This window comes from Microtus oregoni, unplaced genomic scaffold, assembly GCF_018167655.1.
Source record: "Microtus oregoni isolate MIOR12 unplaced genomic scaffold, Mior012 000001F_ref0000356, whole genome shotgun sequence".
Classification (NCBI taxonomy): Eukaryota; Metazoa; Chordata; class Mammalia; order Rodentia; family Cricetidae; genus Microtus; species Microtus oregoni.
The window spans coordinates 57581420-57597819 of record NW_024543060.1 but is presented as its reverse complement, the minus strand read 5'-3'; the positions used below and the strand labels follow the sequence as shown (position 1 = coordinate 57597819).

Sequence of the window (16400 nt, the reverse complement as noted above, 5' to 3'; positions counted from 1 at the left end):
GAGCAGCCAGTGCTCTTAGCACAGAGCCATCTCTCCAGCCCCAACTCCACATCTCTTCATCTCTCTTTCCTTTGTGGCTTAATGTCTGAGCAAAGACTTTACCTTGTACTTATGCTCTTTGGGACTTCCTGCCTGGTTGGCGGTGGTTTCCTCTGGGAGGGGCTGAAGCAGCTTAGAGGCAGGGGCTCACGCTTACCCATGGTACTAGCCTTGCTCCCCTCCTCACTTTGTTGTCTAAGCTTCATTTTATTTCCTCGTTTTCCCTGGATACGTCATCTTGCCATATGGTCCACGTCTTTTCAGGCCTCTTCAGAGTCTCTTCCCCTTAGTGCCTTAACTTTTCATCATGTTTACATTTATTATTTTTATATTTTGCATGAGGAGGGACTCATGCCCCTAGCAAACATGTAAAGGTCAGAGGGTTACAGGGTTGGTTCTTATTTTAGCCACTCTTCTACCGCTGGGAAGAAACACCGTGACCAAGACAAGTTATAGAAGGAAGAGTTTACTGGGGGCTTGCTTACAGCTCCAAAGGGTTACAGTCTGCGACCATCATGGAGGGAAGCATGTCAGCAGGCAGACAGGCATGTTCTGGGAACAGGAGCTGAGAGCTTACATAGGATGCAGAAGCATGGCATGCATTTACACATGTGCATGACCACACACACATGAGAGAAAGACAGAGAGCGAGAAAGAGCAAGAGCTGGGACTAGCATAAGCTTTAGAAAGCTCTAAATCCAGTCAGTGACACTCCTCCGTCCTCCAACCAAGGCCAGACTTGCTAAGCCTTCTGTAGAAGGAAGCTGCGGGCTGCGTTCCTGCCGCCTGGCTACTGGCTGTCTGGCTAGCTTATGCCCCGAAATAACAACACGCAAACTGTATTCATATAAACACTGCTTGGCCCATTAGTTCTAGCCTCTTAATGGCTAATTCTTACATCTTGCCTAGCCCATATTTAGTAATCTGTGTAGCACCAGTCTTACCAGGAAAGATTCAGCATATCTGACCTGGCGGCTTGCTTCATCGCATCTGCCCCAGAGAGGAGAGGAAATGGCGTCTGTCTGAGGCATCTTACCTCACTTCCTCTTCCTCCCAGCATTCTGTTCTGTTTACTCCACCCATCTATGTTCTAACCTATCAGGGCCAAGCAGTTTCTTTATTAATTAACCAATGACCTTCCTCCATCAGCCTTCCAGACAGTTCCACCAACTGAAAACCAAGCATTCAAATGCCTGAACCTCTGGAGGGCCACTCTCATTCAGATTGCCATGGCTCCCTCCTCCCACCATGTGACTTCCGGGGATCAAATTTAGGCTGTCAGTTAGCAAGAGCCTTTACTGGCTGAACGATTTTGCTACCCCTTAACTCTTAAAATATTTATAGAAGTATTTTGTGCGATTACCTCCTTTCTCCTCCTTCCCTGCTCTCCTACTTCTCTAAATGAGTAACTTTATATGAATAAAAGATTCTTTCAGATCCTGTACAGTCACCATTCTCAGTCACTGTCTTAAAGCCAGTCTCCACGGTTGTGGCTCTGCATACATTGACAAAGTGAGCAAAGGGAAGATCTCTGGGTGGAGATTCATAATGCACCTGGTAGACAGGAACCCTCGATGCTCAACAAAATGAGAAAGGCCACGTGTAGGTGAGCAGGTATCAAAGAGTATTGATTACATATAGAACCTAAAACCACAAATGAATAAAACCACAGCTCGCTATATAAAGCTTCTAGGTGTGTGTGTGTGTGTGTGTGTGTGTGTGTGTGTGTGTTTATCAAAAGTGTTCAATCTACAATGAGCATGATTTACTTATAACATGGCTAACAATGAACTAGTTCTTGGCCTTGAGCACCTCACTGTATTTCCAAGTGCCTACTAGGCATTTCCAGCAAGATAATCCAATGGAATTTTAAATCAGACATCTCTGAACACCCTTCCTTCTAACACATGTGTGTTCTTCCTGTGCCCTGCTTCAGTCTGGTGTTCAGGTGTCTCCCTACTGGGAAGCCTACGTTTAGCTGGTCATCTAGACGCTGCTGAGTTTGAAATCTCTTTTGAGTCACTGACTCTAAAGTCATTTCAGTTCGTATTTCTCCACTTATGTGATGTGTCCTCTGGGATGTGCGTGTGTGTGTGTGTGTGTGTGTGTGTGTGTGTGTAAATTTGGGGTTTGTAAAATGGAAAATGAATACTATAGTTTATATTTATATTTCTGTCTGCCATTTAAAACTTTTCTGGCTCTTATGGTGCACATGTTGGTCTCCTCCCCTTTGAGACAGACAGAGACAGGCTTCAGACTCAGTGTGTGGGGTTAGAAAGATGGCTCACTTATTAAGCGTGCTTGCCGCTCTTGTGAAAGACCGGAAGTTCCATTCCCAATGCCCGTGTCAGGTGACTCATGACAGACTTCTCTCAGCTCCAGGGGATCTGACACCCTGTTCTAGCCTCCCAGGGTACCCCCCCCACACACACACACACACTCAGACGCAGCAGCTTTCTTTGTGTATCCAAGGATGACTTTGATCTTCTGTTTCTTTGGCCTCCATTCCTTGAGTGCTGAGAATAGAGATTGTGCCATCATGCCCAGTTTTCTGGGGTGCTGACAACCGAGCCCAGCACTTCCTGTGTGCCAGGCAAACAGCCAGCCAGCTGAGCCCACATTCCCAGCCACTGTTCCCACAAATTTCTAGTGGAGTCCATGATTAAAAGGGTTGCAGATGGTCAGTGGAGGTTATTTGAGTGTGCAATTCTGCATGCCTTCTTTCCCTGTCGTGCGCCTCCTACACCACACAACTGATCATGCCTCTCCCGGGCAGGAAGAAACCCTGTTGGGTCCAGGTAGTTTATGAAGTAAAGCCCATGCTCCCCTAGAGAATGAGGGTGAGCACCGTGCTGGGAAGCTGTTCTCTGGGATTTTCCTTCTGCGTTTCACGGTGCGTGTGGAAAGAGGGAAGGTAGTCCACTGTTAGCACGCTGGGCTCATGCGGCACAGTTGAAACTCTATCACTTGTCACCTAGGCTAAATATCTTACTGTCTCCATGCTTGGACTTTGTATCTATAATGAAGGAAACTAACGTTTGCTTTATAGGATAGTAAATTAACACATTGGGTACTTGGGGTCAGTAGGTTAAACAATAAATAGTGGTGCTTTCTACTGTAATTCTGACACCTTTAACAGGTCTTAGAAGGCCTCCCACAGGTGGGATGTTGCTAGGACTTGCAGTGACTGCCCCTCCCCCAGAGTTCTATGGTGGAAGTGCAATTCCCAATACAACCGCTGGAGGGGGCACCTGAGAAGCAGTGAGTGCATTCTTCAGCTCCTGCTTTCATAACCACTGGCGAGTATTCTCGCCACTGAGTGAGCTGTCTCAGCATTTGGTTGCTGCAAGCCCAGGGTCAGCTACCTCTGGCTCTTGCGACGTCCTTCTTTATCGCTCTTCTGCCTTCCGCCATGGCCTGCAGTAGCACGAAGGCTTTATCAGACATTGAAGTCATATGTCTGACTTTCCGAATTCCTAAACCGTGACTGGTCTCAGCTACTCCGTTACATCAATAAAACAGAAGGTGGAAGTGGAGACATGCTTAAGACATCCCAGTTAGGGCAGAGTTTTGAAATAAATGACAAGGTGTAGCAGGGCTGGGAAGGAGGAGGAAGGAGAGAGAGCTGAGGCCGACCTCTTCCCTCACCATGAAATAGTGACCAAGTGTATTTCCATAGGCTGGCAGTCACACAAAGACTCCCACACAACACGAAAAGAACACAGTGCCTTTTTTGTTTCCTACATACAAACAGTATAAAACGTTTATTATGTAAGAGCCATGTTTTGTTTACAATATATTACATTGCTTCCATCCAATGAAAAGACTTCATACATTATATTCCTTATTTCGTTGTGTTTACAATATATTATATTGTTTAAATGCCACTAACACAGTGTAATTTTTTTTGACTTTGTTCCCCCTCAAAACTAAACTGTCTAGAATAATAGTAAGGGCGAAATAATATTGTACGCACCTCAGGATAAGGGAGGGCAATTGAAATATTAACTATTTCAAATGTCCAGATATTGGACAATAACATTTGAAATGCTGTAGCTTCAATACTATTAACTGCTTTATCCAAACCCTTGTGGTTCATGTATCTTTGCCAGTTTAACCCTCTAATATTCCCCACCCTCATACCACAAGTGCGTTTTAATTTTCAAATATCTGCCAACTACACACCAAAAACACAAATTTTTAACGTGATCAACTGACGTAAGATCTGTTCCAAAGGACCGACGGAGGAAAATCTATACCACCATGCCAGACATACTTAGAAAGCCTAAAAGGAAGAGTAAATATCAACTCGGTGATTTATAACGAAGCTAATAAAATTCAGGCCAGTATTCTAAAGTGTAATGAGCATCACTTGAACGTTCAACACATGAAAGGTTAACGAAGGCTACGAACTTAGTGTAACTTGAACCGTTTCAGCTGGTGGAGTTCACCAGATGTAATTGGATTCAGGTGGATCCCGCGGCTCCTCGGCCTTTTTAAGGGGAGGCGTGCGCTGCTCCTGCCTGGCGCCTGCTGGCCTCGGGGCATGCATGAGGCTGGCTCCGTACCCTGCAAAATTATTCACAGCTTAGAAGAAAAGAAACTCCAAAAGCAGGCTCTTTAGATTCTTCGTTAACCATTCATTTTCCTCTTTTAACCCTGAGTGAAACCATAGTGACCACACAGAGCTTCCTGAATAAGGGCAAGTGACAAGTTCCAGTCTCTGGTCACTAAAAACCCATTTTTTTTCTAAGCCTATTAGATGTTCTTTCTTTGAACCTGCCACTCACTTTAGATTTTGGCTATGTGGAAACTCTCTCTGTGTCTCTGTCTCTCTGTGTATATGTGTCTCTCTCTGTCTCTTTGTGTGTATGTGTCTCTCTGTGTCTCTGTGTATATGTGTCTCTCTCTGTCTCTTTGTGTGTATGTGTCTCTCTGTCTCTCTGTGTCTCTGTGTATATGTGTCTCTCTCTGTCTCTTTGTGTGTATGTGTCTCTCTGTCTCTCTGTCTCTCTGTGTATATGTGTCTCTCTCTGTCTCTTTGTGTGTATGTGTCTCTCTGTCTCTCTGTCTCTCTGTGTATATGTGTCTCTCTCTGTCTCTTTGTGTGTATGTGTCTCTCTGTCTCTCTGTGTCTCTGTGTATATGTGTCTCTGTCTCTTTGTGTGTATGTGTCTGCTGTGTCTCTGTGTATATGTGTCTCTCTCTGTCTCTCTGTCTCTATCTCTCTGTGTGTATGTCTCTCCCTGTTTCTCTGTTTCTGTTAGTCTCTGTCTGTCTGTCTATCATAAATGCATTTTAATTTTGCAAATATCTGCCAACTACACACTGAAAAGACAAATTCTTAATGTGGTCAACTGACTTGAGGATCTGTCTCCCTCTTTGTCTCTTTTTGGACAGTCTCTCTTGTAGCCCAGGTTGACCTTGAACTCCTGATAGCCATTCTTCTACCTCGTGTGTAGCACCAGGTCAGGATTGTTTGGTGCTGGGACTCAAACCCAGTGCTCTGCGCATGCCAGGATCACCCTCTACCGAGTGAGCTCTGCGTAGTCCTACACCGAGGTCTCCCATGATCCTGCCGAGAATTTGGTGATGGATTCTTCTCAATCCACGACCAAACCAGCCTCACTTATGTTGAAGCAGCTTAACATAACAGCTTCATACAGACTCAGGATGAAGTTATCCCACTCACACATCACAGGGTTCTATTGGGATAGAACCTTGCTCTGCGTGGGAGAGAGGAGCTGTGATTTGAACTGACCACTGTCAGGAGGACTTGGGAATTTTGTTCCCTCTGGTCATCTATTCATTCCCAACCCTGTTTTTGAAACTTGAGCCTTCTTTCTTTCTTTCTTTCTTTCTTTCTTTCTTTCTTTCTTTCTTTGAACTTCTGGAGGTACTGTGGGCACTGGCTCATTTTTGCCTCCCTAAAATGTGTCCAAGACAGCAATTACATCTTAAAAAAAATCTGTTTCTGTCTTCCGGTACATCAGAGTCAATCAAATTCAACATTCATATGTTCCTTGTGGTTTCTAAATGCAAGCATGCTGTTAAACAGCTATTGAGAACAGAGCCCCGTTGCTGGATGTGTTTCTTTGAATTGTCAGTATGTAGGCTACTAGCTCGTGGAATGGTCAAAACATGAGCTAACAATTCACTGGAGTAAATCCCTCCAGTGCTGCTTGGCTTGCCACCCATGAAGCCCAACCTCCCTGCTGGGGTGGAAGAGCCGAAGCAGAGAATTAGTCTGTCTCCAGGACCCTCCTCCCCTCCACAATGCCTGGGTGCCTAGGACCTCCCAATGTGCCACCCCACTGGGAATCTGCTCTTTACCAGAACTCTGTGACTCAGAGCTTCCCTGTCACCTCCCTCTAGTCAAAATAAACCCCAGTCTTTCAGCTTGATTCTCTGGGTTGATGCACAGAAGAGCTGGGTGGCCGCTCCCAAACAGGTTTGTGACGGAAGTGCCAGGCACCTTCTTGAATGCAATGCCTTGCTCTGAAAGAGACACTGGTGGCAGATGAACCAGTGTGGTCTCCACTGGAGTCTTCTCGGTGGTCTCCTCAAGGGCAGGAGGCTCCTAAATGTGCTTTTATTTTTGGATGGGCCCAACTCACTGGGCATGCTCCCTGGATTGTATGCACCGCCCCCTGAAAGCTGATCTAGAAAAATATTTGATGTGTATGTGACTTATTCAAATTTGTATCTTGTGATTTTGGAGATGCAATGGGATTGAGGTAATTGGTTGTTGAAGTGTGACATGACCCAACCCTCCTTTTCCTTCAAGCGAGGTAGGCTGTGGGCGCGTGCACAGGAGGTTGTTCTAGGTAACAGGTGGATGAAAACCCTGCTGTTTTGTTCACGCGTTGATCAGCCTCCTCCCCATCCTGGACCCTGTTCTCCACAAGGCAGGCTCTTTCCCTCCTATCTGCTCATGTAGCCCCAGTCCCTGGGTTCCTGCCTAGCAGAGAGGAAGGGTGGCCAACAATGCTGAAAGGTCAGATTTACCAAGCTTCATTTCATATGTAAAATTGTCCTCTGGTTTATCTACATTGCTCGTTTATTTGAGATAGTAAATCTGAAAGACACAAACACATTAGACTACTTTCCCAGGAAGGACTTCCACTGGCCTGTCTTTTCTTTCCAAAGAACTCATGTAAACATTATATCGGGGGGCATGAAAAGATTTGAGACATGTGTCGTGTGTTATATATAAATTGATAAAACGTGGTTTTTGAAACCAGAGGTCATTAGATATTAATGTCCATCTAATATCTTCAGGGTGGACTGTAGTTTAGAGCCCAGCACACTTGCCTAGCAAGGTGCATGGTGGTGGGGTTTAGATCTTCAGCATTACAACTAAAGAAAAGGGGGAGGGAAGGAGGGAGGGAAGGAGGGAGGGAGGGAGGACTTTAGCTAATCAAATTCTTCCTTCAGTACACTGAATCACTGAGCTACCCTGCATTATTAATTTGACGTAGAGAATATGTGTGACGATGTTTTAACGGATCTGGTGGCATTATCTATGCCTTCTTCTATTCCAAAGCTTAGCTGACTTTGAAGTTGCGAGAGGAGATGTGCGGGGGCAGGGGCAGAGAGATTGTCGCTGATGACCCCGCCACATAGCAGGGCTGAGCTGCAGGTTATCCAAAGACCTCTACTTACTTTTATTGCAGTGTCTTCCGTGCCAGCCTTCTCGACACTGGCATTTGTTGGGCTCGTGGCAGGTTCCGTGAGCTCCGCAGCCAGGCTCGCAGACCGCTAGAATCAGACAGAGCAGAGTGATGCTTCCTCCACTTTTCTGTTCCTTTCTTTTTAGAGCATAGCTACATAGCTGCTTTTCCTTTAGTTCTCTAGAATATGTTAGTTTTGGCTTCTCTCTCTCTCTCTCTCTCTCTCTCTCTCTCTCTCTCTCTCTCTCTCTCGTCGAAGTCACTTTCCAGCCAAAAGCCAGCTTTAAAGTTGGGGGGAAATCCTTATGAATGATCTTTATACTTTGCGTCATGCTTCTCATACACAAAGACCCTCAGTGAGATTTTGAAACTACTGCATAGTGGGCGATTACTCCTTTCAAGAAATCCTTAACAGATAAAACAAACAAAATTTAAAAATGAAGGAGTTTAGCCATGTGCATAAATATTTTATATTCAGGGATCCCTGCAATGCCCATGGTCTAAGTAAAGGAAGCCTATGAGTCAGGGGGAAAGGACAGCTCTGATGCCCAGACGACATGCAGCAGGCATGGACGTTACACCCAAAGACACTAAATGCAATCACCCTGCATCCATACCGCCACTGTACGTGGTACTCACGCTTAGAACAGAGGTCTCCTTGGTAACCTTTGGAACATTTGCATTTGCTTTTCCCAATGCATTTTCCTCCATTTCGGCAGGGCTGTGGGCATTTGCCTGTAGTAGAGAGGAAATTAGTTAAAGTAAGAAGGAGCCCAGGGCTTTATTCAATAGTAATTACATCTTTCAAGGGAGTGAAAAGGCTTTGAGAGGAGACACGCTTTGAAATGGTAGTCATTTCCATTTATCTTAGGCCTCCTCTGGCTTTTATATTGTTTTTGTTTTGGAGACAAGGTAATATGTTGATATGATTATATACATTATATTACATATTATTTGAGTAGTATTATATCCTATTATGTTATATATAATGCCCCCTTTCCCACAATGAATATACTTCACAAAACAGAAAATTCAAGCTAGCCTGGCTCATACATGCCTGCAGTTACACACACACACACACACTGTTCTAGAATTTCAGGGGTGTCTGACTCGCTACGAGAAATTTTCTACGACTTCTGGCTTTTGCAGATCACTCTTTCTGTAGGTAGGTCTGTCTGTACCCACACCCGATGACAGCCTTACTCAGGCGTCATCTATCAGAAAGCAAGTTTGCATCTCGGTAGTTTAACCAGGGGAAGTGAACCTTGGAGACAGGAACAGGGGCCTGCACGGTGCAGCAGAGAAGGAGGGAAAAGACTACTCAGAAACGTGCTTGAGGGTAGCCACCATGATGGGCGACTGGATCCTATTCTTCCCGTCTGCTCAAGGATTACGTCAGAGGCACATGAGAGTTGACTAAAGAGAGTGGAGGGGGCATTTGGTTAAGGACCTCTGATGCTCGCTGTTTATTGTTCTTCAGAAAGGATTCATCACGTCCCTGGTGGAACGACAGCTTGTAATATATAGGGACAAAGAGATGCCCCTGGTGGAAGGAACATGGATGGAACAGATCCGATGAGAGCATAGGTTGCTATAGCAATGGATGGAGTGAGGGGCTGGTTCCCGGGGCCACAGCTATCCATTTATATGGACTGTCCGAGAGCCCAAGGATGTCCTTGACTTCTTTCTGATCTTCTTACCCCCATCTTCCTGGTGCTGGGTCACAAGTATACACCATTATAGACAGTTTTACTCAGTACTAGGGACCAAACACAGGGCTTGTGCACATTGGACAAGTACTCTTGTCCCAACTAAGCTACATTCTCTGTCCCAAGCCCCACCTTTTATTCCCAGTCTCAAAGATCACCTTCCCATTGGCCACTAAAAGTCCCAAAGAGTCCCATTTTCTGAAGAACACCATTTACACGAAAGATTTTAACTCCAAACTTCCAGTGAAGCATTGAGGTGCTATCTCATCTGTACAAATGAAGTTTGTCTGAAGATCAGAGGGCGGAGCTAGCCACAAGCTAACCATAGAGGCCTGGAGGACTGTACAGATATACAGGAAGTGATATGGCTGGGCAGAGAGAGGAAGTAATAAAGTTGAAGGAAACAGGAACTCTGTCTCCTTTCTGCTGGAAAGTGGAGAGGTAAGGTGGCTGTGGTTTTGCTCCTTTGTCTCTCTGATCTCTCAGAATTTTCCCCAATATTTGACTTTGGACTTTTATTATTAAGACCTATTAGAGCTCGTGCTACAGAGCATGTGACCCCGGCAGAACCACAGAACTAGATCAAGGCAGCTCCAGTGTGATCCATCGCTCTTCTGTGTGAACACGTTCTGTGTGAACAAGGCAGCCCCGGTGTGATTGTTACTCAGCAGAAGCAATCCATCACTCTTCTGTGTGAACATGTTTTGTGTGAACAGGGCAGCCCCAGTGTGATCGCTACTCAGCAGAAGCAATCCATCGCTCTGGAGCAATGCAGGCTGACGGGTGGAGCCCTCCCCCTGAGTCTACTGCCTGATTGTGCTCTTGGTAAGAGGGAAACGAAGACTCTTAGGCTTGTCTCAGCCAGGAGAGAGGGTATGAAGACCGAGGAGGAGGATAGGAAGGTTTCCCCACGTTCTTAGTGTCAGGGACGTGACTGCAGGGATCTGTCAGGACAGAGCTGGTTCAAAGACTAAGCATCAGCTATCACCAGCTGATTGTTTAGTGTTCAGAACACTCAAAGCGTCCTACTACTGACCTCTTTTGCCTGAAAATATTTTGCAACCGCATTATATTGGTTGGAAATAGATCTACCAAAACCTCAAGGAGTGTTGGCTAAGAGAGATTTCACTGAGTTTTATTAGTGTTTTAGTGTAACCCATGGGGGAGTCCTTGTGAGAACAACGCCCAGCCATAATGTCTTCACAGAGTGAGGACCTCAGACGTCCTCCACCTGTGAGACTGCCGGATAACTTAATGTTGTAATTCTACTTCACAGACAACAGGAGGAAAGGGATGTGCCAGGGTGTGGGCCTTGGAATGTTGAGTGGTTTTTTGATTATTTTCTGCAGAGAACTTTTATAACAAGGTCCTGTTAAGTTATTTTAAAACTTATTTATCATAGGCTATAAGTAATTTGTGTGACCTGTGACCTTTTTAACTGAAGTTCTATTAAAGAGTCTTAGGAAACCTGTAAGCCTTGCATAGCAAGATGGATGCACAGCTGGCCATCCCAGACGCCTCTCGAACAGTCTGGCTGACCCCGTTACCAGCATCTCACAAAACAGTTTCAATGGTGTTTGAGAAGGTGTCATTACTGGCAGAAGTCAGGAGAAATGGAAGTCAGCCCGACAGATGGTAGAACACGTCTCCTTGAAAGAAACGTGGGTGCTGGTGAGAGTGAGGAGAGATGGCAGTGTTGAGATGGACTGGAAAAGGAGAAACAATCTGAAGACAGCTCCTCTGTGAACTTGTTCCCTTGTGGTCCTAGGTAAACAGCTGAAGGAAATGTAAACTTGGGTCAGCAAGGTGGCCCAGCAGGGACGTGCACCTGCCACCTAGCCAGAAGACCCACGTCCAGTCCCCAGGAGCCATGAGGTGGAAGGAGAGAGCCCGCTCTCAAAGAGTTGTCCTCTGATCTCCACATATATGTTGTGGGACACACACACACACACGGAATTACAAGTGCAAACCTGTCTGCATGGAGACATGCACACAAATCTTCACAACCGTGTTGTTCACATAACCCCCATGTGGGAACAACTCAGATCTCCCCCAGTGGTAAATGAACTGACAAGTGGTGTCTGTCCACACAGTTGGATGTCACTCAGCCGCAGAAAGGAGCGATGTACTGGCATATTTTGCACCAGGTGCAGTCCTGGAAAGCAACGACCTTTAATGAAAGAAGCGGCGGGGATGCTATATTGTGTATGACCCCATTTATAGGAGGTGTTACAGTAACCAGGCTAGAGAACTAGAAAGTAACTTGCTAGTTGTCAGACCCTGCGATTATGAGGGGCCTTGGGAGACTTTTCTAATAAACATAAGTATAAGCATGTATTTAGGATGGTCATAAATTGCTCTGAAATCAGACTGAGGTGATGGCAGAATCTGCAGGATGGTATACTTTAAAATGCCGCGTTTTATGGTATGTGAACTATACATCCACTAAAAAATAAGTTCAACTCTGCCTTTAGTCTATACACTCAGAGAAACTCCAACCACAGACGTGTTTCTGTATTGTTTTGTTTTAGTCTAATAATGTTCCATTTCATTGAAACAGGAAGGTTTTTAAAAAGGAATTTGAATAAAACTTGCTGTTGGATCTATGATGAGTTTTCCAAACCCTACATTTTTGATCCAGTTAGAATTTTAAAAAAAAGACAGAAGAGAGAGGGAAGGTGGAGGCAGGAGAGGAGAGAAGAAAGAAAGGAAGGGAAAGAGAGAGAGCTATGCCGGAGGAAAGCCCACAAAAACAAAGTCATGAAATGAGGCCACGAACAAAGACTCGTAAACAAAGCATGCCACGTCTGGGGCTGAGCTTCGGGAGAAAATTGAGGGGAGTTAGCTCAAGATGTCTTTATCAGGAAAGAGTAATTAATAAGAACAGAAACCACATCCTGGCAATTAATTACACGTTCGATGGAAACTTCAGAGCGATTTCATTTGAACTCTATAAAAATGGTTACTTCATCTACTACTCATTAAAGCACAAGAACCCACAAATAAATTAGAGGTTGAAAGTTAAAATAGAAACATAGCATTATTCAATTTGGAATCTACCTCAGGTTTGGAAACAGGGGCCGCACCAAACATGGTGCTTTAGAGGCAGCACGGCTGGGAAGGGCTGCCCTCGATAGGCACACGCATCTGAGGGGCAGAAGAGGACCCCTCAGCAGGCACGCCTGATGACTGCTGTCCTGCCTGGACGTGAGCCTCCATGCTAGCTGTCTTCTGGGTCATAGTGCGGCTTGGACTGAATCGGCTCACTTCTGAGTTTCAAAGAGAGGCCTGAGCCCTGGCCAGTGGGTAGGTGGCAGAGCTGGGACCATTGCTCAGCTTTTTGTATTGAAGCGTGACAGACAACAAAGTGTGGGCGGAATGGGTGTCACTTTTAAGTTCACAGCTCAACTTTTTTTTTGATCTGAGCACTCAAGAAACACTGCTATTGAAGGCAGGCATTCCTAGCACACCATAAGGTTCCTTTTGACCCCCAACAGCAACCCCAGTTTTCAGCACCTCATCCGTTAGTTTTGTCTCTTGAACTTGAAAATTGTGGACTCATTTTTTTTCCCCCGCATGTCAGCCTCCTTTTGTATAATGTGTCCTGGGAGTCACTTAGGAGGCTGGGTTATTGTTTTAATCGCTGAGCAGTGTTTACTTCTCCTTCCTTCCCACTCTCTTAGAGGAGTCAGTCTGTTCTAGGATGACAATGACGAACAGAAGAAAACCCTCTGTGCTTGAGGGTTTGTCTTCAGCCTCTGGGACAAGCGCCACCTTTCTTAGCCTTGCTTTTAGACAGGGAGTGCCCGAGGAATCTAGGAGTGAGGCACTGGCCTATGATCTCACACGAGGTCTCCATCCTATCTAGGCTTCGGTAGCAAAAGCAGGCATGAGACAGTTTTTCAGCTTCCCCGCGCCCCCCCCCCCCCAAGGCCATCGAGAACGCCCAGATCTGTACCCTTCCCCAGGCCATTGAGAACGCCGAGATCTGTACCCCCCCCACAGGCCATCGAGAACGCCGAGATCTGTACACCTCCCCCCCACAGGCCATCAAGAACACCCAGATCTGTTACACACACCCCACCCCACCATCAAGAAAGCCGAGATCTGTACCCCCCACAGGCCATCGAGAACACCGAGGTCTGTAACCCCCAGGCCATCGAGAACGCCGAGGTCTGTACTTACTCATCTCACAGTGCTCTCCCTCGAGTCCTGGAGGGCAAATGCATTTCCCTGGGTAGAAGCAGGTACCCCCATTAAGGCAAGTAGTCGAGCAGTTAGCTGTTAGAATGAATGACAGGGTGCTTCGTTAGACAGGCAGGCATGCCTAGCAAGAATTTCACTTCAAGTGAACTATATTTCTCCAGCATATGTTTAACACGTTCTTATCTACATAATAAACACGCCACTTTACAGTTTGAAGAAAGTTATGACCAAACACCTCATTCTTTGAAATAGCCAATTCGAATTATAACAGTCAAATTACAAAGACTCAGAATATAAGAGAGAAAAGGGTATCACACAATGTATTCATTCCAAATTTTTAAAAAGGTATAATATATAAAAAATAGTCTTTTAAGTAAAACTTATGTGCTAGAAAGAAGAATCTGCAAATCTAAGGAAATACCTTTCAAAAGCATCAAGTTGGAAGATAAAGGGGGAAAAACTTAATTTGGATTAGATAAGGGGGAGAGAGTGTCAAAGTGTCAAGGTTCAACAAGGAGGAAGCAACTCTCAGAAGAACGGAGCTTCGTTTGAACAAACAGGATTTAAAGAGAGAGACTGTCATGGTACTTGGAGAAAGTCTGGAGTAACTGCCTGCAGAGAGACCTGGGAGGTCCCTAGGAAGAGGCTGAGCGGGATGATGGACACAGTGAAAATCCAATAAAGGAGCTGTGATGCATCCTAAGCCCCTCCCTCTTGGTGTCAGTTTCCTGAATTTCATTGATCTTTGGCACTTAAGGTGGAGGATAGGGAAGTACTGAAAAGTCGACAGCTTCGCTCACTCGGTAAAGAAGATTAAAATAAGAGCTTGGGGTAGGGGTAAAGTGTACGCTCATAGTCCCAGAATCCAGGGGAGTAGACGCTGGGTGGTCAGGGTCATTTCTGGCTACATAGTGGTTTGAAGCTGGCCTGTGGCTATTTGGGACCTTGCCTCATAAAAGCTGAAAACTAAAGATTAGTGCTTAGAATTTTTTTCTTTTAAATTTCAGTCATATGTCCTGATTTTGTACTGGTGACTTGTCAAACAGATAAAGGCTTCCAGTGTGAACGTGTGTGTGTGTGTGTGTGTGTGTGTGTGTGTGTGTGTGTGCTTTGAGGAAGTCAGTTCGGTTAAAACGTTCTGCGGACACCGGGCTTCTTAAATGAATTAAGGAGCGTCGCAAATGACAAACCCTTCCCAGCTGCAGGTAACAGTGCACTTAGCCTCCTCATGTCGGAATGAGCAGAGTCCCCTTCTGGTACAGGATTTAGAGTTTAGGAAATCCAGCACTGTCTGCCCTCTTGGCAGTAGTGTTGTTGGGTTTTTATGAGTGAGTCCTGTCTCCCCACTTGTCCACGTCTTCCCAGAAAAAGAGAGGGCAAGAGAAGGTCAGGATCAATGTTTACCTGCCCTCCCTGCCCCCTGCTGATATAGAAAGGACAGCACTCTGCAAATAGAACTACTAAATCTGGCTATATAATCTGACTGCCCTCCTCCTATGCCCTTCTTCTCCATTAACATAGAGCTACGCAGACCCTGCTCGTCTTTCTTTAACACACGATTCTGTCTCAGACACGAGAATGAGGAATTACAAGCACTGATCCCACTTCTGTCCTGCCTAGTTCTACGTCAACTCGACACAAGCTAGAGTCATCTGAAAGGAGGGGTCCTCAGTAGAGAAAATGCCTCCCTAAGATCCAGCTGTAGGGCATTTTCTTAATTAGCCATTGTTGAGGGAGGGCCCAGTTCATTGTCAGTGGGGTCATCCCCAGACTGGTGGTCCTCAGTGCTGTCAGAAAGCAGGCTGAGGAAGCCATGATGAGCAAGCCAGTGAGCAGCACTCATCTGCGGCCTGCGCCTCAGCTCCTGCCTCCAGATCCCTTCCCTGCTTGAGTTCCTGTCCTGACTTCCTCCCATGATGATACGGAAGTGTGAGCCAGTTTGCTTTGGGCCGTGATGTCTCATCACAGCAATTCTCAATTTGTCTTTATTCTCGGTATGTTCAACTGCTTCTGTCATCTTGACCAAGGTTTTCAACATTCCTGTCATGGTTTAGCTGTGGGTTCATGTGCTGCAAGCTTGGTCGGCAGAGCATGGCATGGAGAAGGGTGAACCACTCAGAAGTGGGGTCTAATGGGTTGTGGTTAGGTCACTGGGATCGTCCTCGGGAGTTCTTAGGGGGCTGCCCAGCACTTGAAGGTCTCTGGCTTGGTCTTGCCGTGGAGTCTCTCCTAAGATACTCCCACCATCGTGCTGACTTCAGCACTGTGGTGTAGCCTGAGGCCCTCGCCAGAGCCAGACAGATGGCGCACTAAAATTCCACACTGTGAGGCTAATTGGCCTCACCTTTTTTGTGAACCCCGAGTCTCTGGGTTTTGCTATGGCAACAGAAAGTGAACTAATCCAAAAGTTGTTTTGCCGTGAACCAGAGATGCTAACTAAATTTCACTGTGGCTGAGAGTCGATTGGCCAGGGCTTGCTAGTCATTTCCTAAAGTTGGTGGCAGATGTCCCCAAGGCCAATGGACGTGATTCTTTAATGTTTGTTCCAAAGTACAGTGCTAAAGTCCAGCTCCGTGCCAGTAATTAAACCATTTTTCAGCAGCTCCATAGTCCTTCGTGGATAATAAAAGAATCTTTTGTTGAGCCAGTAAAAATTAATGTTTTATGTTCCAAGATCTCCAGTGAGACCAAATGAAGTTTCAACAGATTTTCCAAATGAGTTTTTTAAAAATTACTAGAATTTTTAACATGTAGGAAAATCTTTCATTGGAAA

The 16400-nt window shown here is 45.7% G+C and overlaps 1 protein-coding gene across 1 annotated transcript in view; it reads right to left on the bottom strand.

The window, feature by feature from the left end:
* Window positions 1–4101: 4101 nt before the first annotated feature.
* Wif1 (WNT inhibitory factor 1) overlaps window positions 4102–16400 on the bottom strand; it is a 65451-nt gene continuing 53152 nt past the window's right edge. Inside the window, exons 7-10 of the mRNA XM_041674244.1 lie at window positions 13607–13702; window positions 8352–8447; window positions 7705–7800; window positions 4102–4608 (exon numbers count right to left, since the gene is read on the bottom strand). Coding sequence (XP_041530178.1) covers window positions 4487–4608; window positions 7705–7800; window positions 8352–8447; window positions 13607–13702 — 410 coding nt within the window. The 3' untranslated portion in view covers window positions 4102–4486. The remainder of the gene's footprint in view (window positions 4609–7704; window positions 7801–8351; window positions 8448–13606; window positions 13703–16400) is intronic.